This window comes from Saccopteryx bilineata, chromosome 6, assembly GCF_036850765.1.
Source record: "Saccopteryx bilineata isolate mSacBil1 chromosome 6, mSacBil1_pri_phased_curated, whole genome shotgun sequence".
In the NCBI taxonomy this organism is placed as follows: Eukaryota; Metazoa; Chordata; class Mammalia; order Chiroptera; family Emballonuridae; genus Saccopteryx; species Saccopteryx bilineata.
The window spans coordinates 195156397-195181287 of NC_089495.1; the positions used below are offsets into that span (position 1 = coordinate 195156397).

General features: G+C 40.8%; 2 protein-coding genes across 4 annotated transcripts in view; both read right to left on the bottom strand.

Annotated features, from left to right (window-relative positions):
* The window catches only part of KCNK15 (potassium two pore domain channel subfamily K member 15), a 284394-nt gene that overhangs the window by 49816 nt on the left and 209687 nt on the right, over nt 1-24891 (bottom strand). The gene's annotated exons all lie outside the window — the stretch shown is intronic.
* The window catches only part of STK4 (serine/threonine kinase 4), an 84781-nt gene that overhangs the window by 14511 nt on the left and 45379 nt on the right, over nt 1-24891 (bottom strand). For all 3 annotated transcript variants that reach the window (XM_066237919.1, XM_066237917.1, XM_066237918.1), the window contains one exon: nt 22436-22593. In XM_066237919.1, the coding sequence (XP_066094016.1) occupies nt 22436-22593 (158 nt within the window). The remainder of the gene's footprint in view (nt 1-22435; nt 22594-24891) is intronic.

Below are 24891 nucleotides of genomic sequence, written 5' to 3' on the forward strand. Positions count from 1 at the left end.
TTGTCTCTATCTAGGAGTGGATTCTAGATTGGGGAGAGGTGACTTCAGAGGATAAGACTCCCAGGTGATGCAGTAATCATTCAGCAGATGAGTGAGAAGATAGTCAAGCAGAAAAGCAAGGAAGCTGACAATCAAATCACAACTTGTGTAGATGAAGTAAGCACTAAACCCTTTGATTTCAAAAGATATTGCACCTTAAGTGAACTGTGTGAGAACTGTAATGAGCAATTTCCTCTGATTCAAATTATGGTCATGCCAAAATTTATTTCCATTAGGCCCTTATAAAGTCTTCCTAATGCTTCTCCGATAAGGAAGAAAAGTTGTAAAACTTTTAATGATCATTTTAAATCAATACATGGGATGATGACCAGATTTCCAACTAAAGAAAACATTTGCATGTATATAAATATGTACCAAGAAGACTGGAATGAAACACAGACCTCAAGCCTGGGTAAAACAAACAGATCTGCCTCGAAGCCGGCTGGGGATATAATGCCAAGAGCTCTGACGTGGGTCAGCTGATTAGCCTCAACCAACTTGCAGACCGAATCCAGAGAGCCTCCCGCTTAGCGAGGGCTCTGTATCTACACTATGCGTGTGTATAAGGACACGATTCAGTAAATGGTGTAAACAAAAGAAAAAAGCAAAAGATTTTTTCTTTAAAACAGTTTTACTACAGAGCATTTACTTCAACTTGGCTCTGGCACGAACTTTCACAACTTATTCTGAATATCACAACACACCTGCTTTTTGTTATTATTGTTTTGTTTTGGTTCTGTGAGTTTTATAAGAGCCCTTTGGCCAAAAGTAATAAAGTTTTGACCAAAGCCACATTTTTCCTACTCTCATGACTCTGATTTTCCACAGTAAGAACCCACAGGAGCGTTCATACCCCAAATCAGAGAGAAATGGTTCTCACAAGATATGGTACTGCTACTATGTAGCGTTACCTCTTTAACTATAAAGACACAGAGAGCATCTTCTCTGTGTCAGACACTGTGCTAGGCTGGACAGGACAGGAGTAAGGGTGATGGGGGTGTAGCTAAGTGAGGGTGTGTGCAGGATAAAAGTATGTGGCAGGATCCCTTTGTGAGGTTGGTGGATAATGGGGGATGGTCATGTGGGGAACTCAGACCCACGAACTTTGGCTGGGACTGCCCACAACCAAGCGCGCCAAAAGAGGCTTCACAGGAACCGTTTGGAAAAAAGCGACCGTCTACTAGCCAGTGGGATTTCACCACGTCATGTTAGCTCGACTTCCCTAGAGGGACCCCTTTAAATATCTCCCATGCGGTTTAATCCGTGAAACTTCCCTGGCCTCCATCTGGCCTCCATCTTTCTTTCTTCGGGGCCAGGGAACCCTGCCGGGCGGGATGCACTGTACTCAATAAAGCCTTTGCTATTCTACACTTGGTGGCTCCGAGCCCTCTTCCTTCCTTCTCGGCGGGGAAAAATACCTTACACCCTTGACACTAGAAGTGGAGATAACTGAGGTGGATGAGTCATGAAGAAAGACAAGCTACAATCTGGCATTACTACATGCTGACAATTGCTAATAGGAACAGCAGCCACCTCTAACTGAGTACTATGTGCTAGGTGTGCTCAGCACTTTACACACATTAACTCATGTAATCCTTGGAACAGTCCATAAAAAAGTAGTATCATCCCATCTCACAGAGGTGGAAACGGAGGGTCAGAGATACAGGAATTCGCTCATGGCCCTAAAGCAGCAGTGCCGGTTGGTGAGATAGATGAGCCCTACCTAGCATGCCGACCGTGAAGCCCCAGCTGACTCCGTGTCAAGGCAACACGTGCTACCGGAGTCTAGAGGGAAGCAGTCCTGTGGTCAGGGTCTCCGAGGAGGGCCTCACCTTTTTACACGTTTATACTGCGAAGAACGGATGCTCACTCTAACTTAGGCAAAAGTTTGAATTGTAGAATTTTAAACAATGAAACACAAATATTCTTTTAAATAAGCATCACACTTGAGATACAGGGCACTGGTAAAATTAGGTGAAATACAGGTTGACTGTTGTGAGTACACAAGATATACAGAATTTACTTTTGTGTTATTGTTAATTATTTGATCCTTTTTTTTTTTTTTTTTTTTAACAGAGACAGAGAGTCAGCAAGAGGGACCGATAGGGACAAACAGACAAGTATCAATTTTTCGTTGCAGCTCCTTAGTTGTTCAGTGATTGCATTCTCATACGTGCCTTGACCAGAGGCTACAGCAGAGCGAGTGACCCCTTGCTCAAGCCAGCAACCTTGGGCTCAAGCCAGCGACTATGGGATCATGTTTATGACCCACGCTCAAGCCAGCGCCCCCGTGCTCAAGCTGGTGAGCCCACACTCAAGCTGGTGACCTTGGGGTTTCAAACTTGGGTCCTCTGTGTCCCAGTCTGCCACCCTATCCACGGCACCACCACCTGGTCAGGCTGGCTTATTTTCTATACAAGAAACTGTAAACCTACTTTTGCCCCACCCTGTAAATGAAAGGACTTACGAGTTCGAGTTCGTATTTCAATATTACGGTAATTACTCAAAATTCCTTCAGGTACATATGTCCCATACCGGCATCCTTCTGCTGAGTAGAATTCTGTCTTTGGTTCAGAGAGCACCCATCCGCCCTTGCAGCCCAGCTCAAACTCTAGTCCCTCCTCCTCCCTGACTGCCTTTTCCTTCTATAAAGTGGGAGCTACAAGAGTAGGAGGCACATCCGATACAGGGTGGGGCAAAAGTAGGTGCACAATTGTGAGTATGTGAAACAGCAAGTTTATCCTCGTATTATTATTTATTGATTATTATGTTCCATAGGAACAACTGCAAACCTACATTTGCTCCACCCTGTATATTTTCAGAGTCAGGCCAGCAGAAAAGAGTTCTCAATAAATATTTAATAAAGAAATATATTCTTAAGCTTTACGTCCTTACTTGAAAATGACCTTTTACTGCGGTCCCTCAATTATTAGTAAGACACTGGGCTTTTGAGAAGCTTTGCAAATCTGTAATCAATAAATAAACCTAAGAGGATAATATAAGTTTGTTAAATAAGGTTCTGTCAATTACTCCAAATGGACCCAGGCAAGCCAAAATCAAAACGAATAGCTCATCCAGTGTCATGATTACCATAAAGCTGCAAGGGAAAATGGACATCAAAATTCTCTCTGGTCTTGGTGGCTCATCAGTGCTTTTTAAGAAAATTCTATTTTAAGGGTAGCTCTAAAACTGGGTTATAAATGTCACACTTAAGGAAGCCAAACTGTGAGAGGCAAACTTTCAGAGAGTTAGCAAACATGGAGCTTAGAAGAAGGAAACCTCCTAGAATAACAGTGAGTGTCTTCTTTAGGTAGAGCACAAGAATAGAGCAGAAGATGATGTTCCTGATACTTGAAAGCACGCGAGGGCGATGTCAAACGTATCATCATTCCCGCAGCGATATTAATCTTTCAGAAGGTAAGAATACCCAAACACCAATTATACCGAGCTGCTGCTTTAACGTTGCTTAATAATTCACGAAAAGAGCTTGCTGATCACGTAAGAATCCCCGCAAGCTGTGCCTCTGGATACTTTCTCAGGCTGGAAATTTCCAAGATAACAAGAAGAAGCCCAAAGAATGCCAAGCAAATCTGAAAGCTAAAATACAAACTGGTCCCACTTTACTTAATAGAGGGAGTCTTAAAAGGTATCTCCTGACTAAATAGGATCCAACTTAAATACACTGGAAGAACAAAATGCCTACAGAAAACTCGTTAGGAATGCAAATAAAATTCTCTGAGTAAGCTGCTTTGCAGGCCTCGATTTTTACAGCCTGGGCTTTCTTACACTGGGTATACTGGTGAGTGGAGAGCACTCGGTTTCTGGAAAGTATAGAAACACCTCTGTAAGTGAGCCCTCCTGCTGGGAACACCTCTGTAATGAAGGGCACAGATCTACAACCTAAAGAATGCTCCCCAAATATTCTCTCAATATCCTTTGAGAAAAAGAATTCTGCAACAAAAGCGGAGTTAGCTTCCAGTCTATCTGGAAGGCATGTCAGAATTTTTCTGCAATGGCTATCAAGTCTTGTCAAAGACTTAACATCACGTCTTGGGGGGGGTATACGAGAGAGATTTTCAATTTTTCCAGAAACACTTAACGTCCTAATAGGGACTTTTATCATTAAAATTCTTTTTTCTTACTTAAAACAATCTGAAAAAGATGAGTGTATGCCTATTCTGCAAAAGTATTAATATGTAGAAGTCCCAGATCCTTGTGACAGTCCTATTTTTCCCTTTTAAATTTTATTTACAGATTTTAGAGAGAGAAAAACAATGATTGGTTGTCCCATATATTTATGCATTTTCATTGGCTGATTCTTGTGTGTGCCCTGACCAGGGATCGAACCCACAACCTGGTGTATCGGCATGACACTCTAACCAAATGTGCTACCCAGCCAGGGCTAAGCGACAGTCCTTTATTCTTTTCAACAATGGTTTGATTTATCTGGAATAAAACCGTAAAGACCATGGGCTAAGGATTCGGGACCATGAGGACACAGCCGGATGAGCAGGGGTGCTTCTTCTGTGAGCGGGACAAAAAGGGCTAGTTCACTCCCAATCCCCAGTTCTGGCAACACGACTCTCCAGGGGCCAGAGACATTGCCTGTACACCCATCTCATTTTCGTATAATGCTGACGTCGTTATTCCCAGTAAATCAAGAAGACATAAAGGGAGGGAAGGCAGAAGCCAGAGCAATGCTGCCCTGGTGAGAGGGCGGGATGTAAGGGCTCCCTGCAGAATGATTATAGTCATAATAATAGTCAGCATTTAAAAACATCAGCCGGTCACTATGCGAAGCACTTTCGTGTATTATCTCATTTGATCTTACAGCTATTATTATTAACCTGATTCAATAAATGGAAAATTTGAGGTTTGCCGAATTAATCTGAGTCACCAAGTGGCAGAGATCAAAACTGAATCTGGCTCTGACACTAGTCAATACTTTTAATGAAACATCACCTAACACCCACTATTGGTCAGGCAATTTCACACTTACACTCTTAGCTTCAGAAAGAACGAAGCACAAAGACTCCACCAACGCAACAGTGAATACAGGGAGTACCAGAATTTAGTGGCTTGCCCGGTAACAAAGAGTCAGCATAGGGCTGGTAAGGTCTATTCAAGTCAAGTTACCACAATACTAAGTGCTGGCTAAAGGCCAGAGATTCACTTTCTCCATCTGTACAGTGGAAAGGGCAGAAAATGCCAACCTTCTGCAAAGTTCCTGTGAGAAATAACCAAACACATGGGTTGATGTTCCCTGGGGATAAAATTGGATGAAATAAAAAAAACCCTATCATCAGGAAGAGCTTTTAAGCAATGGTATGAAGTAGTTTCCAACTTGTGGACGCCCCCTTCTTCTCAGAAATGACCAGAAGTGAACAAGGGACACTGGAGACACCTCTGTTGGAGATGTAACAGGGGCTGAAAGCCCATCTTTCTCTGAATGACACAGGGTTGGAACAGTTCACTGAGAAAAGCGATGGCTTCTAGGATTTTAAGATATATGCCATTTGGCATGTGTGCTTCCAGTGAAGCCACATGGAAATGACCTCAGGACAGCACTGGCTGGGGCCCAAGGTGCCAAGATACTATTTACAGATCTTAGGGTTCATTTCTGATCTTCTGTCCTAAGTCATCTAGGTCTAAATGATTTCCTATCACTCTTCATGCCTTCCTCAAATTCACACAGCCCCACGTCTGGGTTCAGCTCTCTGGCTCACATGTGGTTAAGATAAAAATCGTCCTGTAATTTAACAGTAGAAACTAAGAGGCCACGAGAGTGAACTATAAAGAAGAAAGCTGCCAAGCAGTTCCGGAACCAAACAAAGCAAATGAGAAACAATGTCAGGCTCACACAGACTGATACCATTTTAAGCAACCTCCTAGGTCACAAACCACTGGCCTTTAAGGGCTGCTCAGTGCCACTGCAATAACTGAGTTAAAAACCAAGCTCAGATCAGCGAGCGCGATTCACCAGCAGGGCCAGGCTCCTGCGACTTGAGACAAAGATGACATTCATTTGCCATGTGGTTTCTCAGAAAGCATATCTAAACAGCAGGCTTCCCTGGCAATTTTGGATACGAATTTCTTTTTCAGACTGCTGTTCTTGGCTGGTTTTCAGAAAATGAAAAAGTACAAGATCTCATTATATTCCCAAGTACAAATGCACTCAGCTTTAACATACTTTAAACCCGGCATTACAGGAAAAACAAGAAATTTGAAACAAAACCAGTAAACCTTGTCAAGAACGATTTAGGATAGTCCTCTCACCAGAAACTTCTCTGCATGATTACCTCAGTAAAGATCTATTAACATGCAACTGGTGTTTATTGTGGCCAGCTCCTGGGCATTCATGGGGCACTGCGGGGTCAGAGACCAAAATACTAATCATGGTTTCCATTTATCCTTCTTCCAGCGCAGGATTATAAAATGAAACTCATCAAAGAAAGACTGAAAGGCAAACAAGCATAGAGATAGACCCGAATAGAAGGCACAAGTCAGAGAATATAGGGTCTGACGTTTCAAATCCTAGCTTAAGTCACACACACTTAACAGACAAAAAATAAAAAAAATCAATCTCAAAAGCAAACAAGCCTCAACTTCTAAACCTGTTGTTAATAAGAAAGAAAGCCTGGCCTAAATTAGAACGATCTAAAAGCAACCTAACTCCAACCAAAAAAGTTCCAAATACTAGATGCCAAATAAAAGGAGAATGAGTAAGACCATCAAAATAATATACTGTGGTTGACTATTATGTAACCATCAAAAGTGATGATTGGATAAATGTTTTTAATGATATGAGAAAATGTTTAAGATGTGTTAAGTAAAAAAAATAAGATGCCGCCTGACCTGTGGTGGCGCAGTGGATAAAGCGTTGACCTGGAAATGCTGAGGTTGCCGGTTCGAAACCCTGGGCTTGCCTGGTCAAGGCACATATGGGAGTTGATGCTTCCAGCTCCTCCCCACCTTCTCTCTCTGTCTCTCTCTCCCTCTCTGTCTCTCTCTCCCTTTCTCTCTCCTCTCTAAAATGAATTTAAAAAAATTTTTTTAAAAAACCTCAAAAAAAAGTTAAAAAAAAATAAGATGCCATATTACACACATAGAATGATCTCATACGGTAATGTATATGTCCATATATACATGTATGATAATATATAAATATAAGTATAAAAAACTAGATGCAGATGTTAAAATGTAAACTGTGATTACTGCTGGGGGTGGTGGAACAGTAGAAGAGAACTTAGAACTTCTTCAATTTTCAAACTTTCTACAATGAGTATGTATTCTACAGTGTGTCCGTAAAGTCATAGTGCACTTTTGACCGGTCACAGGAAAGCAACAAAAGACGATAGAAACGTGAAATCTGCACCAAATAAAAGGAAAACTCTCCCAGTTTCATACCTATTCAGTGCAGTTCGATGTGGGCTCACGCACAGATTTTTTAGGGCTCCTTAGGTAGCTATCCCGTATAGCCTCTACAGACTCGTCACTGACTGATGGCCTACCAGAACGGGGTTTCTCCACCAAACTGCCAGTTTCCTTCAACTGCTTATCCCACCGACTAATGTTATTCCTATGTGGTGGTGCTTCATTATAAACGCACTGATATTCACGTTGCACTTTGGTCACAGATTCGAATTTAGCGAGCCACAGAACACACTGAACTTTCCTCTGTACCGTCCACATCTTGACTGGCATGGCCGTAGGCTGCTCCGCTGTATACACGGTGTTACGTCATCATCTGCACATGCGTACATGCTGCCACATCATCCTACAGAAACTGGGAGGGTTTCCCTTTTATTTGGTGCAGATTTCACATTTCTATCGTCTTTTGTTGCTTTCCTGTGACCGGTCAAAAGTGCACCATGACTTTACGGACACACTGTACTTACAACTAAGGGGGGGGGGAAACAGCATTGTAATATCCTAGGAAGGGAAATAAACACTAAAAAGGAGACTGAACAATAACACTTATTAAATGTCACTGCAGGCCAGGCATTATCCTAAATGTTTTATATGCATTATCTCACTTGATATTTACAACAGCCCTATGAGACAGGTGTAACTTTTATCCATATTTGATAGGTAAAGAAAACTTAGCCTGTTGACATACTAGGTGGAGAAGATAGGTTATGAACCCAAACAGAATGACTCTGGTGGTTTTAACCATTTTGTATACGGCCTCTGAACCACTTTGGCAGAATGTGCCTTCCTATCAACAAACCTGACCTAAAACCAAGCATCAGTAATAAAGTCTACTTGAAAAGACACTATAATAATTTAGAAGATGACAAGAGGAATCTACCAAGGTACTAAGGTTCGCTGATAAATTTTCAAACTAGAAGAACTAAAAGTACCTCTAATGAAAGTAACAGAAAGAATCCCTGTGATACAGCCACAAAGCACCACAGGTGAAAATATACCAGCAAAAACAAATTCATAACACAACTAAATTCTACAATACAGAGAAGGCTAGAAATAACTGTCAAAGAAGGACTTCTTTTTTTTTTTTTATTGAGAGGTGGGGAGGCAGAAACAGACTCCCGCATGCACCCTGACCGGGATCCACCAGGCAAGCTCCCTCTGGGGAGTTGCTCTGCCCATGTCTGGCCACTGCTCCATTGCTCAGCAACTGAGCTATTTCAGCACCTGAGGCCAGGCCATGAAGCCATCCTCAGTGCCTGGGGTCAACTTGCTCAAACCGTTTGAGCCATGGCTTCAGGAGGAGAAGAGAGAGAGGACAGAGAGAAAGAGTCGAGGAGAGGAGTGGAGAAGCAGATGATCGCTTCTCCTGTGTGCCCTGACCAGGAATCAAACCTGGGACTTTCATACACTGGACTGACGCTCTACTGCTGAGTAAACTGGCCAGGGCCAAAGAAAGACTTCTGATAGCTATTGATTAAACTGCCAAGAAAAAAATAAAATAAAAGCACTTTAAAGTTATAACACTAGGACTTGGACAGAAAGTATCAGAATTACCACCACCACCCCCAAAGTCCCCAACAACAAAAGGCATTGACCACTGCAGGCTAGAGGATAGAAAGAAACTTACAAGAAAAATAAAAAGCATTGTACCTGATGCCAAATTACATAATGTGCCACCAGCCAAGGACGACCCCTGACTCTTTTTTTCAGTCCAGCACTGAAGGCCCTTTGGTTAGAAATAATCAATTTTGCTTGGCAAACAGGCATTAAGACATAGAAGTACTTTTGGATTAAATTCTGAGGAATCAGCCTATTTGAGATGCATTAAAGTTAATGCCAAAACCAATATGGTGATCTGTTTGTTCACAGCTCCTTTCTAGAGGTTTTAAAAGCAGAAAAATATTGAAACTCAGAATATGAAGTGGAAACTTTCTATAAAAATAAGCCAGTTTTAGATACTATAAGCCATAAAAATTTGGTAATTCCAAGTTTACCATGTACATTAAACATTGTTGGTTTTGTAGGAAAACTGCCTAGCTGTTTAGAAAAATATGAAGCTAGACCACTACCTTACTCTTCAAACCAAGACAAATTCCAGACAGAATGGATACTGAAAAAGAAAAAAAAAGTCTAAAACAAAGGGTTTATATTTTTATAATTTTGGGATGGGAAAATCTTCTCAACATGGCATAAATTTCCATAAAATCAAAAAAAAAAAAAAAGCAGCTAAATCAAAGTTTATAAAGGTTTAAAATATTTGAATAGTTAGATACCACATATTATATAAAGTTTTAAGAAACTGGAAAAATACCTTTACTATATATGTTAAAATGTTTACAACCTTACTTGATATATGAAGAACCCTTTGAAATCAGTAAGGAGAATAAAAATTTCCTTAAATAAATCACACAAATTGGCGATTGAAACAGCAAAAACAACAGTGAAATTTGACAACACATATCATGATTTCACACTTGTAAAGTGTGACCCAAGCATTCTACTTGTAGGAATTCATTTTAAGGACATACAGACTATGCAAAGACAATCATTAAAGCAATGTTGAATATTAAAAAGCTGAAGGCCGCCTAAATGGCCAAGAGTTGAGGATTAGTTAAATCAGGTCACAATGCAAGTGTTTTCAGGGGCTGGCACAGACAGGAAAAATAAACTCAAGAGGCCAGTTATAAAACAATACACAGGAAATGGCATGATCTGTGGTAAACTGGAGCGCTTACCCCCACGTCAGTAATTCAAATTGTAAAACGGGTATGTGCTGCGGCCAAGCGGGCTCTTCCTCCCCCCGCTGCCCACCTCAGTCCCGGTGAGAAGTGCAGTCCACAGCCACGGAGTAAGGGCGGCTGCTGGGGCTCTCCGCTGCGAGCCTGGGAGCGCCCCTTACTGTGAATGCCAAAGCTCCTCCATCACATCTGAGGAGCTGCACGAGGTCGCTGAGGGTGCCTCACTGACTCTTGGGGTAGGACAAAACCTTAGAGGTCATCTAGCCCAACACTGAGCTTCCCTTGAAGCTACAGTCACCCGCCTTGTGTAAAAAAAAGGCCCAGGGACCGAACGTGGAGACGAAAGGGAGAGCGATGTGGTGGAAGGCCAGCAGGAAGGGAGTAAGGACGAGTCTTTCCTGGGGGATTTTCATTTTTTGTGCTAACAGAACTGAGAAGGGTAGGTGGTGAGAATACAAAAAGGGAGACCTCCTCCACATCATGTACCTTTTACGTAACTGTACGTAAAACTGCACATATTGGCTAAATACCAGGAACTTGGGAGCGTTTTCTTAAAATTCTCCTGCGAAGTGCTGCACCCACAGTCCCGGATGTTAAACACGTTCCTTCGGCAACACAACTTCTGGACAGCTGCTGCCCTCATTCACCGAGCTGGCACAGAGCAGAGCAGCCTCAGATGATGCAGCAGATGGCACATGCTATTTCATCACATCTTAATTCATCCGAAAAATTGGATTAAATTCATCCTAGATTATAATTACAGTCTCGGCAGCACTTCAAAGGAGGAAACCTCCACCTGAATTGGGGGAATGGTTGTGCTTCTTCCCAACGTGTGAAAAGAACTTCCTGCTACATCTGGGCACAAGAGCGCTTGCGGGGGAACACAGCAGATTTCCTGACTTTCCTTCCTTTGAAACCCTAAGCCCTTCAGATTTTTTTAAACTTCAGAGCAGATCCAGTAAATGGAGAACAGGTCAGTGGCTACTCAGAGTTAGGAAATGGGGTGGGGAGCGTGCACCTATGGAGGTCAACAGGAGGGATCCTTGGGGTGACGGAACCGGTCTTTATCTTGATGGATTAATGTCAATATCCTAGTTAGGATATTGTGCTAGAGTTTTGCAAGATGTTACCATTGGGGAAACTGCATAAAGAGTACACGAGATCTCTATTACTTCTTACAACAGCATGTGATACTATAACTATCTCAAAATAAAAAGTTTAATTTAAAAAACAAGGGATATAAGTTAGATTGAAAAAAAATACATCCATGTCTGAATTATCTCTAATATGATTTCCCTAAGAGCAAGTGGAAGTGATTGGTGGGTCTGCAACACGGATCTGAGGCTGCACTTCCTTCTGCTGTGGCCACCTGCTCATTGGGGGGTGTGTGTGCGTGCAATGTGAACTAGGCTACGGGAACTGGAGTGCTCACAGGGTGGCTCCCCATATGGCTTTCTCTCTCTCTCTGCTGGTCTGTGTCTCTTTCTTCCTCTCTCCTTCTCTCTTTCCCTTTCTCTCTCATACACACATACAGATGCACACCATTTGATATTAACAACAACACCATCAGTATTAAGAACATCAATGTAGAAATATTCCAGGTCTTACAGCTTCCAGGCAGATGCAGAGGAAAACAATCTGATCAGAGGAAACACAAAAGGTCTGTCTGAATCAGTATGTTTGATACCTATACCCGACGAATAAGAAAGTCACAACAGAATTAAGCTTATCTTCGGTATTAAATACTTCAAAGCAAATGACTAGAAGTGGGAGCTGCCTCAGCAGAGCCCTCAACAAAACAATGAAGTAAGTTTGAACGCATCTCCTGCCTGTCGTTTGGGGCAGCCCATCTCATTTTCCTAACTCCTCCCCTCTGGTAGCTCCTGTTTCCCACCTAGGTATTATACGTGCAAATAAAATTTACCAAATGCCTACTATGTGTCAGGTGCTCTGCTAAGCACTTAACAGTATTTTCTAATTTAATCTTCTCAATAACCCTGATGTAAATATGATTAGTTTTTCATTCTAGGTTAAGTGAGCTGCCTAGAATTGCAGATCTCAAAAATAGTGAGACCAGGATTGAATCCAGGTCTAGCTGGCTCTGGGTCAGTAGGCTTAACTGCCTCCTATGCTCATTTTGGTTTTCAGGGTGTTCAAAATACCTCCCTGCATTCACAAAAAACGGGGGGGGGGACCCTGACATACACTGAGCATCTTTTATGTGCTCTCCACAGGCTCTCTCTTTCAGGCTCAAATAACCCCAGTGACAGGCTGTATTATCTCCATTGTAAAGATTAGCAAACAAAGACTGAGAGTTTGAGGGCTCTTACAGACTTTTTAATCTCACCTCTATTTAGCAGATGAAGAAACAAGAGCCGCAGCAAGCTTAGGTGGCTTGCTTAAGGACACAAAGTTAGTTACTGTCAGAGCTGAGATCTGTTTCCTAATCCACTGCCCCCCTTCACTTTACATAAGCTGTCACCCTGAAAGGAACACACACAGTAATAACAGAGAAGGAACGCCAGGCACCTTGCTGAATGCGCGGCACGCCTTACGCAACTTGGATCCAGGGTAGTGGTCCCCAACCCCTGGGCCGCGGACCGATACTGGTCCGTGGGCCATTTGGTACTGGTCTGCAGAGAAAGAATAAATAACTTACATTATTTCCGTTTTATTTATATTTAAGTCTGAACAATGTTTTATTTTTTTTAATGACCAGATTCCCTCTGTTACATCCGTCTAAGACTTACTCTTGACGCTTGTCTCGTAAGTTCGACAATTATATTTTAAAATACCACAGTTTTTACGGTGATTGCATAATTTTATTTTGTGCATTTATCTGTCCCACCCTAAAGGTCGGTCCATGAAAATATTTTCTGACATTAAACCGGTCCGTGGCCCAAAAAAGGTTGGGGACCACTGATCTAGGGGATTCCCAACACTGCAGGTCCAATCAATGTTTTCCGCTAACATTTTACCAAAAAGGAAAAGAGACTTAAACTACCAAATTTCTAAGCTAATTAACATGCTCCTGTATGCTCAGATGAATGGATGGGAATGCACATAAGAATGCATAATGGGTTAAAACCACGTGATAAAGTAACACATTTTTCAGTAACTGCTACTTCCACCATTTTCTTCTCAAATTCTGCAACCTTAAGAGGGCAAATGTCCCTGCCAATAAAATTTAAAATAAGACAAGAGAAAGGGCAAGCAGGGTGCTATTAGTGGAAAGGTTCCAAGTGTCAGGTACGCGAGAATGAGTCCTGGAGATCCGCTGGACAGCACGGTGCCTGTCGCTAACAGTCCTGCGTTGTGCACCAGGACTTAAAAACTTGCCAAGAGGTGGAGCTCATGTCAGCTGTTTTAGTCAGAAAAATAATAGTAAAAGTAAAGGGAGGGGGAGACGACAAAGACAGGATAACAAACAACCAATATGAATATTAATAAAAGTATTGAATACTATAACAGTAATAAAAGTAAATTTAAAGAAAAGCTGATGTTGAATAGATAACAGGGTATGAAAAAGGGGGAAATTTGGGAATAGGGGCCTGGATGGGACTGACAGGCGCACTGTGGCAGAGATTTCACCTGAGGGTATAGCACATGTTTGCTTCAGCCAGTAAGACTCCTCTACTGCCTGGCCTGTGGTGGCACACTGGACAGAGCACTGACCTGGAGTGCTGAGGCTGCCAGCTGGAATCCTTGGGCCTGCCCGGTCAAGGCACATACAAGAAGCAACTACTATCTTCCTCTACTTCCTCTCTAAAATCAACAAATAAAATCTTTTAAAAAAAGACTCCTCTACGATAGATGCATTTGTTTCCACAGCAACTACATCTGGGCAAAACCAAAAATGTTTTAAAAATAATAATGCCTTTTTAGTTAGTTTAGTTCCTGAAGAACAGCATAATAACTATAAACCCATGGTTACAACGTAAATAATAAAGAACATCAAAAGAAGGTGTAAATTCAATTGTTCCCACAAGGGGAATAATTCATGTCAATAATTAATGAAATGCAAAGCTTGTCAATCTGCCTTATGTTCCGATTAAGTATGAAAAAACCATTCATAGCAATAATGAATACTCCTCTAATATTACAAAATTCTCAGTAAGACACAATCCACCCGAAACCATTCTTCCTGGTCACTACAGTCCCCATGACATACTATATAAAATGTAATTCTTTTACCTGCTTTGTAACATCCCTTAAATACCTAGTATGTGCCTGGAGCTCACGATCAGCTTGCTCCATTTGGTTTCCTGTGGGAAAACACCCGATGGTCACCAGAGGCAGGAAGCAACCTGCGGATCTGGGTTCCAGACACGGCTCCAGCTTTTAATGTCTCTGGACTTCAAATCCTCAAACTATAAAAAGGATAAGAAACCTCCCCTTGCCTCCCTTACAGGAACTCTGGAAGCATCACCAAATAAAGGAACAAAGTACGAACGTGCCTTTAACAATATTAAGTGTTCTAGGACCCTAATGTGACGGTAACGGTACCATCAGCAGCAAACGGAAGACAGCAGCGGTGCAAGCTGACCCGCTCCTTCGGCCCTCTCCTGTCTCTGGATTAGCTGTTACTACTCAAAGAGCTAATAATTTTTTTTTTTTACAAAGGTGAAATTAAGAGTAAAATAAGAATAAAATAAGTACTAATACTTCATACACAATGAACAACACAACAAAAAACAAACAGAAGCAATCTTACAATTCTCTGCTAGTAGAATTCTACCATAGTTCCAAATGGTAGGATTTAGAACAAACTTGGTTCAAAATAGTAACCCCAAACTCCATTTCGTTTGATCCTTCCTCTAACCCTTTGGGGAAAGCTTGACTTGCACAGATCATAAACCTGAAGCTCAAAGAGGACAGTGACTCCTGCAAGGCCATTCACCCTTCTACTGACACAATCGAATGCTCAGTCGACTGGTCTGTGGTACGAGGTTCCCATATTTGCAAGGAAGCTCACTTCACACCACGCCCAGCTTCCAGGCTGAAGTAGTTTTTTTATCTTTCCTTTAATAGAGCAGCAACCTCTCCTTTACTGGAAGGAAATTCAGAGGACACTGCGCTCACAAGAAGAGAGAGGGCGGCACCTATTGGCAGGAAGCATGCATTGCAATGGGAGTAAGTGTGACAACTCTAGAATTGAAAAATGTCACTAACCCTAAATTTATGGCATGAGAGGTGGGTAGAAAGAAAAAGCTGTATGGAATAGAGATGTAAGGGAAAGAAAGCCAGCACTGGGAAGTTCTAAAGATCACACCCATGACCACTCTGGGTAATTAATTTCCAACTGGTAATATAGTTCTAACTCCTTTTTCAGAGTAGCTTTTGAAGCAGTCTCTGGGAGCAAGCTTTCTTTGGGAATGGAGCTCTGGTTTTAAAATGGAAGTGAATGGCAATCACTGGGGAGAGCGGTTTAGGTCAGTGTTTTTCAGCCGCCGGTGTGTGGACCGGTCTGCCAGAGCATTGTGCCGGTCCAGGAAAGAGTTAGCCACCCTGCTGGTGTATGAAGATTATAGACCCAGTGATCTTAGTTGAATTCCACTTATGCTCAGGGTGATTTCTGCCTTAACAGTCCCTGAAATAATTCTCCTGTCTTCACAGGTCCTCAAGTGTAAAAAGTTAGAAAATCACTGGTTTGGGTTACTGAAATTTACTCCAAGAACAATGTTTCAAGAAAGAAAGGGAAAGTGGAGGGAAGGAGGAGGAAGCGAGCTCTGTGAAGTGCGGATGATCTGCTCAGGGCATTTCATATGCATTACAATGTTAATTCTCACACACACACAGAATCTAGCCTACAGGAACTGCTATTACAGAACGGACCCTAAAAGTCCAACTGTAGTTATCATAACTACCAGGCATACTACTGCCTCAACCAAAACAGCAGTCACTTAGCTACACGCAGGCACAACATATTTCCTTATAAGTTGACCCAACTGCAAGTTTATAAGAATTTCTAAACAAATGTGAAATCTAACACATTCCTGTCTAAAAATAACCAATAGCCTGTGCTGTGTTCTTTTCTCAGTTGCAATACGAGTCACCATCAATCAGCCCCCTCCTGTCTGAATCACCTTCTCAATACCTCTTCTCCTTCCACTGTCAGCTTGAAGTCTCAGTAACACCAGCATCAAACTCCAACCGTGAGATGAAGAAAGGATAAGACACCTGCCTTCCATTAAGAATTATTGGTGTTTGCAGCAAAGGCTGCCAAAGACAAAAGATGCTCCATTCTGTTGTGTTTCATCAGGATTTGGGGGGGAGGGGTGTGTGATAAAGGAATAATTATCTCAGGTAACAAGTTCCACATTGTGTTTTTTCTTTCAAAGGTACGAGGCTTTAAATACTCCTTTCAGAATTCTAATATTCTTCCTTGAGGCGGGGAGGGGATTGGCATAAATCTTTTCCCTATGTTCTTACCATTTCATGTCCTAGGAATATACCGAACCCTCAGGAGTCCACGTGAGACAAAAATTAGAGGCGAAGCTGAGAAGAAGGAATAAGGAAAGTATATCTGACAGCTCTAGAGGAAGAAGAGTGGAAAGATATGTCTGGGTGCATGAGGTCACAATTCAAAGTCATGGCTGTGGATTTGGAAGTGAGAAAAAGAATTCACATTCGAAAATTTAAAACTGCTTCCTAGATTAATAATTCATTTACATTAAAACTATGTTTTAGCCTTTGGAACCTTCTTATTGAAGAGTAAGGAATATAAAACTTAAAGTCATTTTTTTTCTTTGACTTCAAACGCAGCAAAATTAAAGCAACTCTTGCCTTAGTTGAGACATGAGATTCAACCTTAAGAAACTTCAGGTTCTGATTACAGCAATTAGGAATTCCAGGCCTGCGGGGAACTCCTTCCCTCCTCATTACCGTCCTGGCAACATTCTACACCCGGGGCATCTCACAAACAGGGAGAGTGATTACTCACGCTGGGACACAGGTGTTACGACAGAATCAGAGCCGCTTTAGTTTATATCACAGCACCAGACTGCGGCAGAGGGAGACCTCTGAGTAATTTCATTCAGTGCCCATCATCCTCACCACCACCGGCATTAACTACAAAGAAATGAAAGCTCTACAGGCTTAAAGTATGTAACTTGTTTCTCAAAACTAATAGGCTAATGCATGAACTTTAAAAAACAAAGGGAACAATTATAAACTGTATCATTGTCTATTTATAAATAAGGTTATGAAGAGATCAACTGTAAAAGCACTACAAATAACCTGTCCATCATCAGAGGACTGGCAGAATCAACTACCGTACAGTGAATGAGGACTATCTCCCTGTCCTGCTACGGAGATAGTTCTAGGATAGAGTTAAGTGAAAACAGAAAGGTAGACTGAGCCTGACCTGTGGTGGCGCAGTGGATAAGGTGTCAACCTGGAATGCTGAGGTCATCAGTTCAGAACCTCAAGGTACATAAAGGAAGCAAGTACTATGAGTTGATGCTTTCCACTCCTCCCCTGCTCTTCTCTCTCTCTCTCTCTCTCTCTCAAATCAATTAAAAAAAAATAGACTGAAGTATGTATGGTATACTGTTGCTTAATTAAAAATGGGGGTACAAACATCCATGTATTTGTGTGTGTGAGTGTGAATAAAACCAAAATGTAACAACAAAAAATGAGGGAGGGACAGAGCAGAAAAGATAGGGACAAACTAAGTCCACATAACTTTGTTCTGTACATTTGCCTTTGGAAATGCAAGTACACACACCACCTGTGAAATAGCCTTGCCCAAAAGAATTGAAACTGAGTCTGATCAAGGTTCCAAATCAGCAATTCTCCAAGTGTGGCCTAGAAACCCCTGGGAAATCCTTGAGGCCCTCTTGAAGGAGCCCTGTGAGCTCCACCCATTCTCACGTTAATATGGAGACAGGACTTGCCTTTCTATTGCTCTGAAATGTGCACTGATGGCAAAAAGCAGAGGTGGGGAAAACTGCTAGCCACTTAGTACGAATCAAGAAGTGCCACCAAATGGTATTTAGTAGCTACCGCATTCTTCACGACCGTTAAAAAATATACTGCTCACAAAAATCAGGGGATATTTTATCACTTCAGATTCATTTTGAAATATCCCCTAATTTTTGTGAGCAGTATATATATACCTTAGCAATGTCCTTGATAAAGTAGCAAAAAAGTATTAATTTGATTCAAGTTCACACTTTGAGTATATGCCTTTTTAACAGTGTCTGGGGTGAAATAGGCAGTGTGCACAGCACGCTTCCGCCTCAGACTGAAATGCGATGGCTGCACTGAGGCAAAGTACTTGTGCAAATGCGCTGCACACGGAACTAGCCGCTTTTTTCACGGAGCACTGGTTTTACTTGCAATGACTGACAAACTGGGCTTATTCAGACCTGAGCACTTGGCAGGCATTTCCACAAAAGTGAACTAAGTGAGGCGGTCACTTTGAGAAAAATAACAGTGTTGCCAGGGATTAAAATTCAAACTTTCAAATAAAAGTCAGAATTTTGGGATTCCACCACTATGAGCTTGACAGTTCAGATGCTTAGAAAATTTTCTGATGAGATTGGTGGTAATTTCAAGGAATGTGGTTGTTTTTAATAGTGTATAATGAAATATGCCAACATTTGGAAAAATCTATGTAACTCAGGGAACCAGTATTTTCCAAATGACCAATGCATGATGTTACAAAATCATGTGTGAGTAAAAGTTCATTCAAAGTGCAAGACATGCAAATCAAAACCACAATAAGATACCACTTCACACTAGTCAGAATGGCTATTATAAAAAAATCAGCCTGACCAGGCGGTGGCGCAGTGGGTAGAGTGTCAGAATAGAGTGTCGGACTGGGATGCTGAGGACCCAGGTTCGAGACCCCAAGGTCGCCAGCTTGAGCACGGGCTCATCTGGTTTGAGCAAGAGCCCACAAGCTTGAACCCAAGGTTGCTGGCTCCAGCAAGGGGTTGCTCAGTCTACTGGAGGCCCACGGTCAAGGCACATATGAGAAAGCAATCAATGAACAACTAAGGTGTTGCAACGCGCAATGAAAAACTAATGATTGATGCTTCTCATCTCTCTCCGTTCCTGTCTGCCTGTCCCTGTCTATCCCTCTCTCTGACTCACTCTCTGTCTCTGTAAAAAATAAATAAGTAAGTAAGTAAAATTTAAAAAAAAATCAACAAATAATGTGTTGGTGAGGATGTGAAGAAAAGGGAATCGTTGTGCACTGTCAGTGGGGCTACTATGGAAAACAGTATGGAGATGCCTCAAAACACTCAAACTAGATATACCACATGACCCGGCAATTACACTTCTGGGTATTTATCTTAAGAAAACAAAAACAGAAATTCAAAAAGATATAGGTACCCCTATGTCCATTGCAACATTATTTACAATAGCCAAGATATGGAAGTAACCTTGGTGTCCATGAATAGATGAGTGGATCAAGATGTGGTGTGTATATATAATATACAATGAAATACTATGCAGCAACAAAAGGGAATGAAATCTTGCCATTTGCAACAACACAGGTAGATCTAGATTCTAGAGGGTATTACCTTAAGTGAAAAAAGTCAGATAGACAAAGAAAATATTGTATGGTTTCACTTATATGTGGAATCTAAAAAAAAACCCCCCAAAACAAACAAACAAAAACAGCAACAGCAAAAAAAAACCACCAGACTCAGAAACAGAGACCAAAGGGATGGTTACCGGAATGGAGAGGGGGGATGAGTGAAAACAGTGAAAGGGAATACAGTTAATATTACTGTGACATGTTGCACGGTGACATGATTACTACAGTTAGTGGGGTGATCACATTGTAAGGTACTTTTGCTTAAATATGCCTGGGATTTTTTTTCACAATAATCAAGTGGTAAAAGTGGTGGGAATATTAGAAATGGAGGATGAGTCATGAGTTGATAATTGTCATAACTGAACTATGGAAACATTAACAGATTCTATCTTACCAACTGACACTGGGATTATTTAAGGATATACACAAATTCTAAAAAATTCATTTTGAAACAAATGGACCATAAATTCAAAGACAGAAAGTTTGGGGAGTGCTTCTTTCATTTTTGTAAGATGGCAGATAAAGTTTCAAGTTCTAGGTACCTGGGTTCCTCCAAAAAAAATCACATTGCATCCTTGAGAGTATTAATTTAAACACATGGAAATAAAGCATCTCTGCTCCCATGGCAATCATGATGTTAAATTATAGTTCTCACCTCCCACCAAACGTCTAATTTCTAAACTGTACAGCCAAAAGCAAAAAGTACAATCTAAAAAAAAGAGTAATCAACTGTGGCCTAATAATTCAGTAAAGCTTCTTTATAAAAACCCCAAGAAATCTCTATTTCACAGTCTTATTTGGAGCCCTGATCTAGAAAAGAATAGTTAAGATAAAGTTAATAAAAATCAGAGACTATCACTCTCCAGGGAAAACTCAGGGCTAAAATGTATCCTTCCTTACCACAAAAAGCTGTGAATGGCTTATAACTTTATAACTACCCGGGGAATCCAAGCAATCAGTCTTGTTCTGTTTCTGTTATTTTTATCAAATTAATTTTGAATTAATATTTTAATGGTTTTATATTCTGATGGGCCCAGTATTGCACAACTTCAGAGACATATTAGGTTATTAGCTCTTTGTGCTTCATTAGAATTCTATTTTTATTTATTTAAAATTTTTTTATTTATTGATCTTAGAGGGAGAGAAAGGGGAGGGGGAGGAGGAAGAGAGAAAGAGAGGGCGGGCGGGAGGGAGAGAAACATCGATCTCTTGTTCTGCTTATTTAGGCATTCATTGGATGATTCCTACAGGTGCCCGGACTGGGAATCAAACCCACAACCTTGGCACATTGGGACAACGCTCTAACCAACTGGGCTACCCAGCCAGGGCTCAAAAATCATGCAGTATTAATAAAATATAAATACATTCTTATCTCTCTCTCTTTACTTCCCTTTCCCACCAATCTCCCTTTCCTGCTTTATATTTTCTACAACACTTACCACTATCTGACACACTAAATATATTTCCTTATTTCCATCTTCTAGGATGAAACCTCCATGAGGGACGGATTTTGGGCTGTTCTATTCTCTACTATATTCCTAGAAAAGCGTCAAGTATACACTGGTACTCAAAAAACGAATAAATAAATGAGTGGCTAAGCAGACAGTAACAACAGATGAAGCTTCAGAGTAGATGATGAGTAAATGAATGAATGAACAAGAACATGATAAAACATGTGAACTTGGGTTCTAACTTGGGTTCAGTGACTAATCAGTGAAATAACCTCACGTGAGTTATTCTGGTCCTCCAAAGATCTCTATCGTTAGCTGTACAGTCATGACATTCCTGCCACTCTACAAAAGTAGAAAGTATTTTATGGAAGGATGACATCACTTCCTCTAAGCCAGTCAGTCAGTAGGATAATGGGGAAGCCAGGACTAAAAAGCCCTCTCAGAATCCAAATACTATGTAACACCTAAACTAAGCTTATAATCAACAACAGAATTACAATGGTATTTAAGAACATAAAAATTTAAAACAAAAATGTAAATATTCTTAAAGAGAAAATTCTTTTCTAAAAATATTCAGGAAAGGAATGCACACTCCTTGGCTTAATTTTTTTTTCCCCCAAATTTTTTATTGCCTCTACTCATTAAATCTTTGTGAACATTAACAAGTGTCTGTGGCCGAAGGAGAATGTTCCGGAGCAGAGACAGGAAAAAACACACCCAGTTTTTCACAAGAAACTCTGGAACAACTTAATATTCATCCTTGGGCAGAATTCAGAATAATCCTTTCAAAGGGCCTACAATTGGGGTAAGAGCAAAACAACATACTACAAAACAGCATTAACTGACTTCTGGTCTAACTCAAATAAAAACAATCTCAGACTAACCTCTAAAGACAGTGCATTTTCATTTGATGACTGAATATTTCTTCTACCATTAACAATTTCAAACTCGACAAAAGAAAAATGGCAAGTGAATAAAGAATCGTTAAAGTGAAAAAGATGTCGCTAATTGGGAGAACCATAACTGCTCAAATATCAGTCAAAATGCTGTTGTCTCCAACTCACGAGGCCCCAGCCCAGGAACGACTTGCAGGGGTGGTCAGAGGGGACTTGAACCGCATGGGAAATGTTCAGGCACTCTCAGTGGAACGACAGAAGGGGAGGTGTGATATTGCAAATAGCTTTTCCCAGCCGACAGAGCCGCTCACTCCCAGCACTACTCACAAACTCATAGTCTCCATCCTGTGGGACTTTCCAATCCGAAGAGTTCTTCAGGGGGCCAGACACACTCTTGCCGAAGCTGTTGACCTGATTTTCCTTTTCTTTTTGTTCAAAGTATTCAAGGAATGATGGTTTTGCGGGCTGCATGGTCTCATCCCTTCCTGAAAACCAAGAAAACAAAAGGTGAGATACAGTAACTTAGATTTCAGGTAAGTTTAATAAATAGATCTCTCTTCATCCAGAGGGGGTACGTATAGCCTCTGGTTTTGTGCCTTTTTTGTTAGATAAGCACTTCTTCAAAAGTCTTATGAAAACTATAGGAATATGTACAAATGTTCACTGAAAATATTCCTCATACAATTTCAAAGGACTCACAGCCTCCCTAAAACACATTCAATTTTTCCATCCGGGTCCCTTTTTCTAGGTGGAAAGACTTGGCTGATACAATGGTTTTGAGTAAGCTGCAAACAATATTTTTGGGTCCCCTGTAACAAATAGTTCCTGTAGGATCAGCCTGAAAATGGAGGAGCAAGCAAAAACATTTCTTAATTACTGACATATATAATATTCTCTACAGGTACTGCTGTAAGGAGAGGGGGTTCTTCATTTGGGTGGCTTCCCTCGAAAATCTCAGTTGGACCAAAGAGAAAAATACTCATGAAAAAGAAAATACAAGTAAATCACAATCCACTCCACGAAATATTATATAACTTTTAAAATATCATTTACAAATGGTTAATGATAAAGTTGAGAGAAATGGGATACAATATTAAACACACAATATGATATCAATTCTGTAAAATCACATACATAGGAGAAAAAAATAAAAAGACTGAGAGAAAATATACCACAATGTTTAGGATTTGTCTCTGATAATAGGATTGTAGGTGATTTTATTTACTTCTTTTTAACATTTTTTTTGTTTGAATAATTTTTTTATTTTTCAATTACATTACATACAATGTTGCATTACTTTCAAATGTACAATCTAGTGATTAGATATTTATATAACTTATGAAGCAGTCACCCTGATAAATCTAGCACCCAGGACACCATACATAGTTCTTTTAAATATTTTTTAAAAAAAGATAGTATAGGACAAGCATTAAATAGATAGAACTGATCCTAAGAGTTACATGTGCCCAGAAGATGGAGGACTCTTGCCAGCTGGAGCAGTCAGGGAAGATATTGTTAGGCTGGGTCTCAAACCATCCCTAAGAAAAGCATCAGCAGGTACAGAGTGGGGCAGTTATCACAGCAGTACAGCTGTAACAGCAGTTATATGACAGCAGAAGGTAGCAGCTACTGGTTACAGCTAGTAGCAACAGCAAAAAGAACAATTTTACTCAGCATGACGTAAAAACCTAGCTAGCTCAGTGTACCTATTTCATGTGTTGAAGTGGCTCAGTGCTTGTGCTTAGTAGTCTAATACTGGGAAATAGTTTTTATTTAGTGCTTTCCATGAATGTGTGGGCTATATAGCCCTTCTCTCCAATAACTAGGAAAAAAGACCAGAAGGTTTAGAGCCATACGAAGTGGGTGTGGGCTATGTATGATGCCAGGTGGGTACCAGAAATACCAGCAGGAGCACTTCTTATTTAAATGTCTAAGCACTGTGCTGTCCACCAGAAACTAATACAAAATAATACTGAATGTAAACTGTAATTGAAAAAGAAATGGAAAGAAAGGTACCTTGGTTTCATCCTATTTTTGAACATGGTTCTGTGATATCCAAATAGCATTCTAATAAATTCACATTTACTTAAAAAGGAAGGAAGAAGAAGTGGATGGGGAAGAGTCTAGAAGACAAAGAATAGCAAGTGTTTCTCTCCTGGCACCCTTGTTTCCTGCTATCTTATCTCCTGACTCCTGACCGCCTCTCAGACATTTGTCATCTTGCTCACTATCTCCACTGCTAAGTTTAACAGCAGCCCATCCCAGATCTGACCACTTCCAGACGTTGCCAATAGCTTACTTCACTGTTTGCTGCCTCCTTACTTATTAGGAATTAAACACAGTATTGGCCAAGACCAGTTCAGTGATTAGGTGCCGAGTGTGTGTTTCGTTTTGTTTGTCCTAGGTATAATGTTAAGTGCTTTTCATGCTTACTGTTTAATTTTTATGTTAAACTTAGGGTATTATTTCATAATACAGTTCTGAAGGAACTACAACAAAATGAACTTGTTAAATGGGGGTGTTAGGGATTTGCCAACAAGTCAGGAACCTAAGTTCTTCTGCTCAATCAGTCCCCTTCTCTGAGACCGCTAACTCTGTAGCAAGCCCTACACAGAATCCTACACATAAAAAAGGAGTGTTTGGAAAGCCTCCTTGAGCCAAGCAGCTGCTGACATATAAGGTAGACAGTGTACTTTTACTAGAGACCTTGACCAGCTGAATGGAATAGAAAGTCTGGAAACAAAATAGAAAGCCAAGATGGCTATCCAAACAACTGGAGAGCT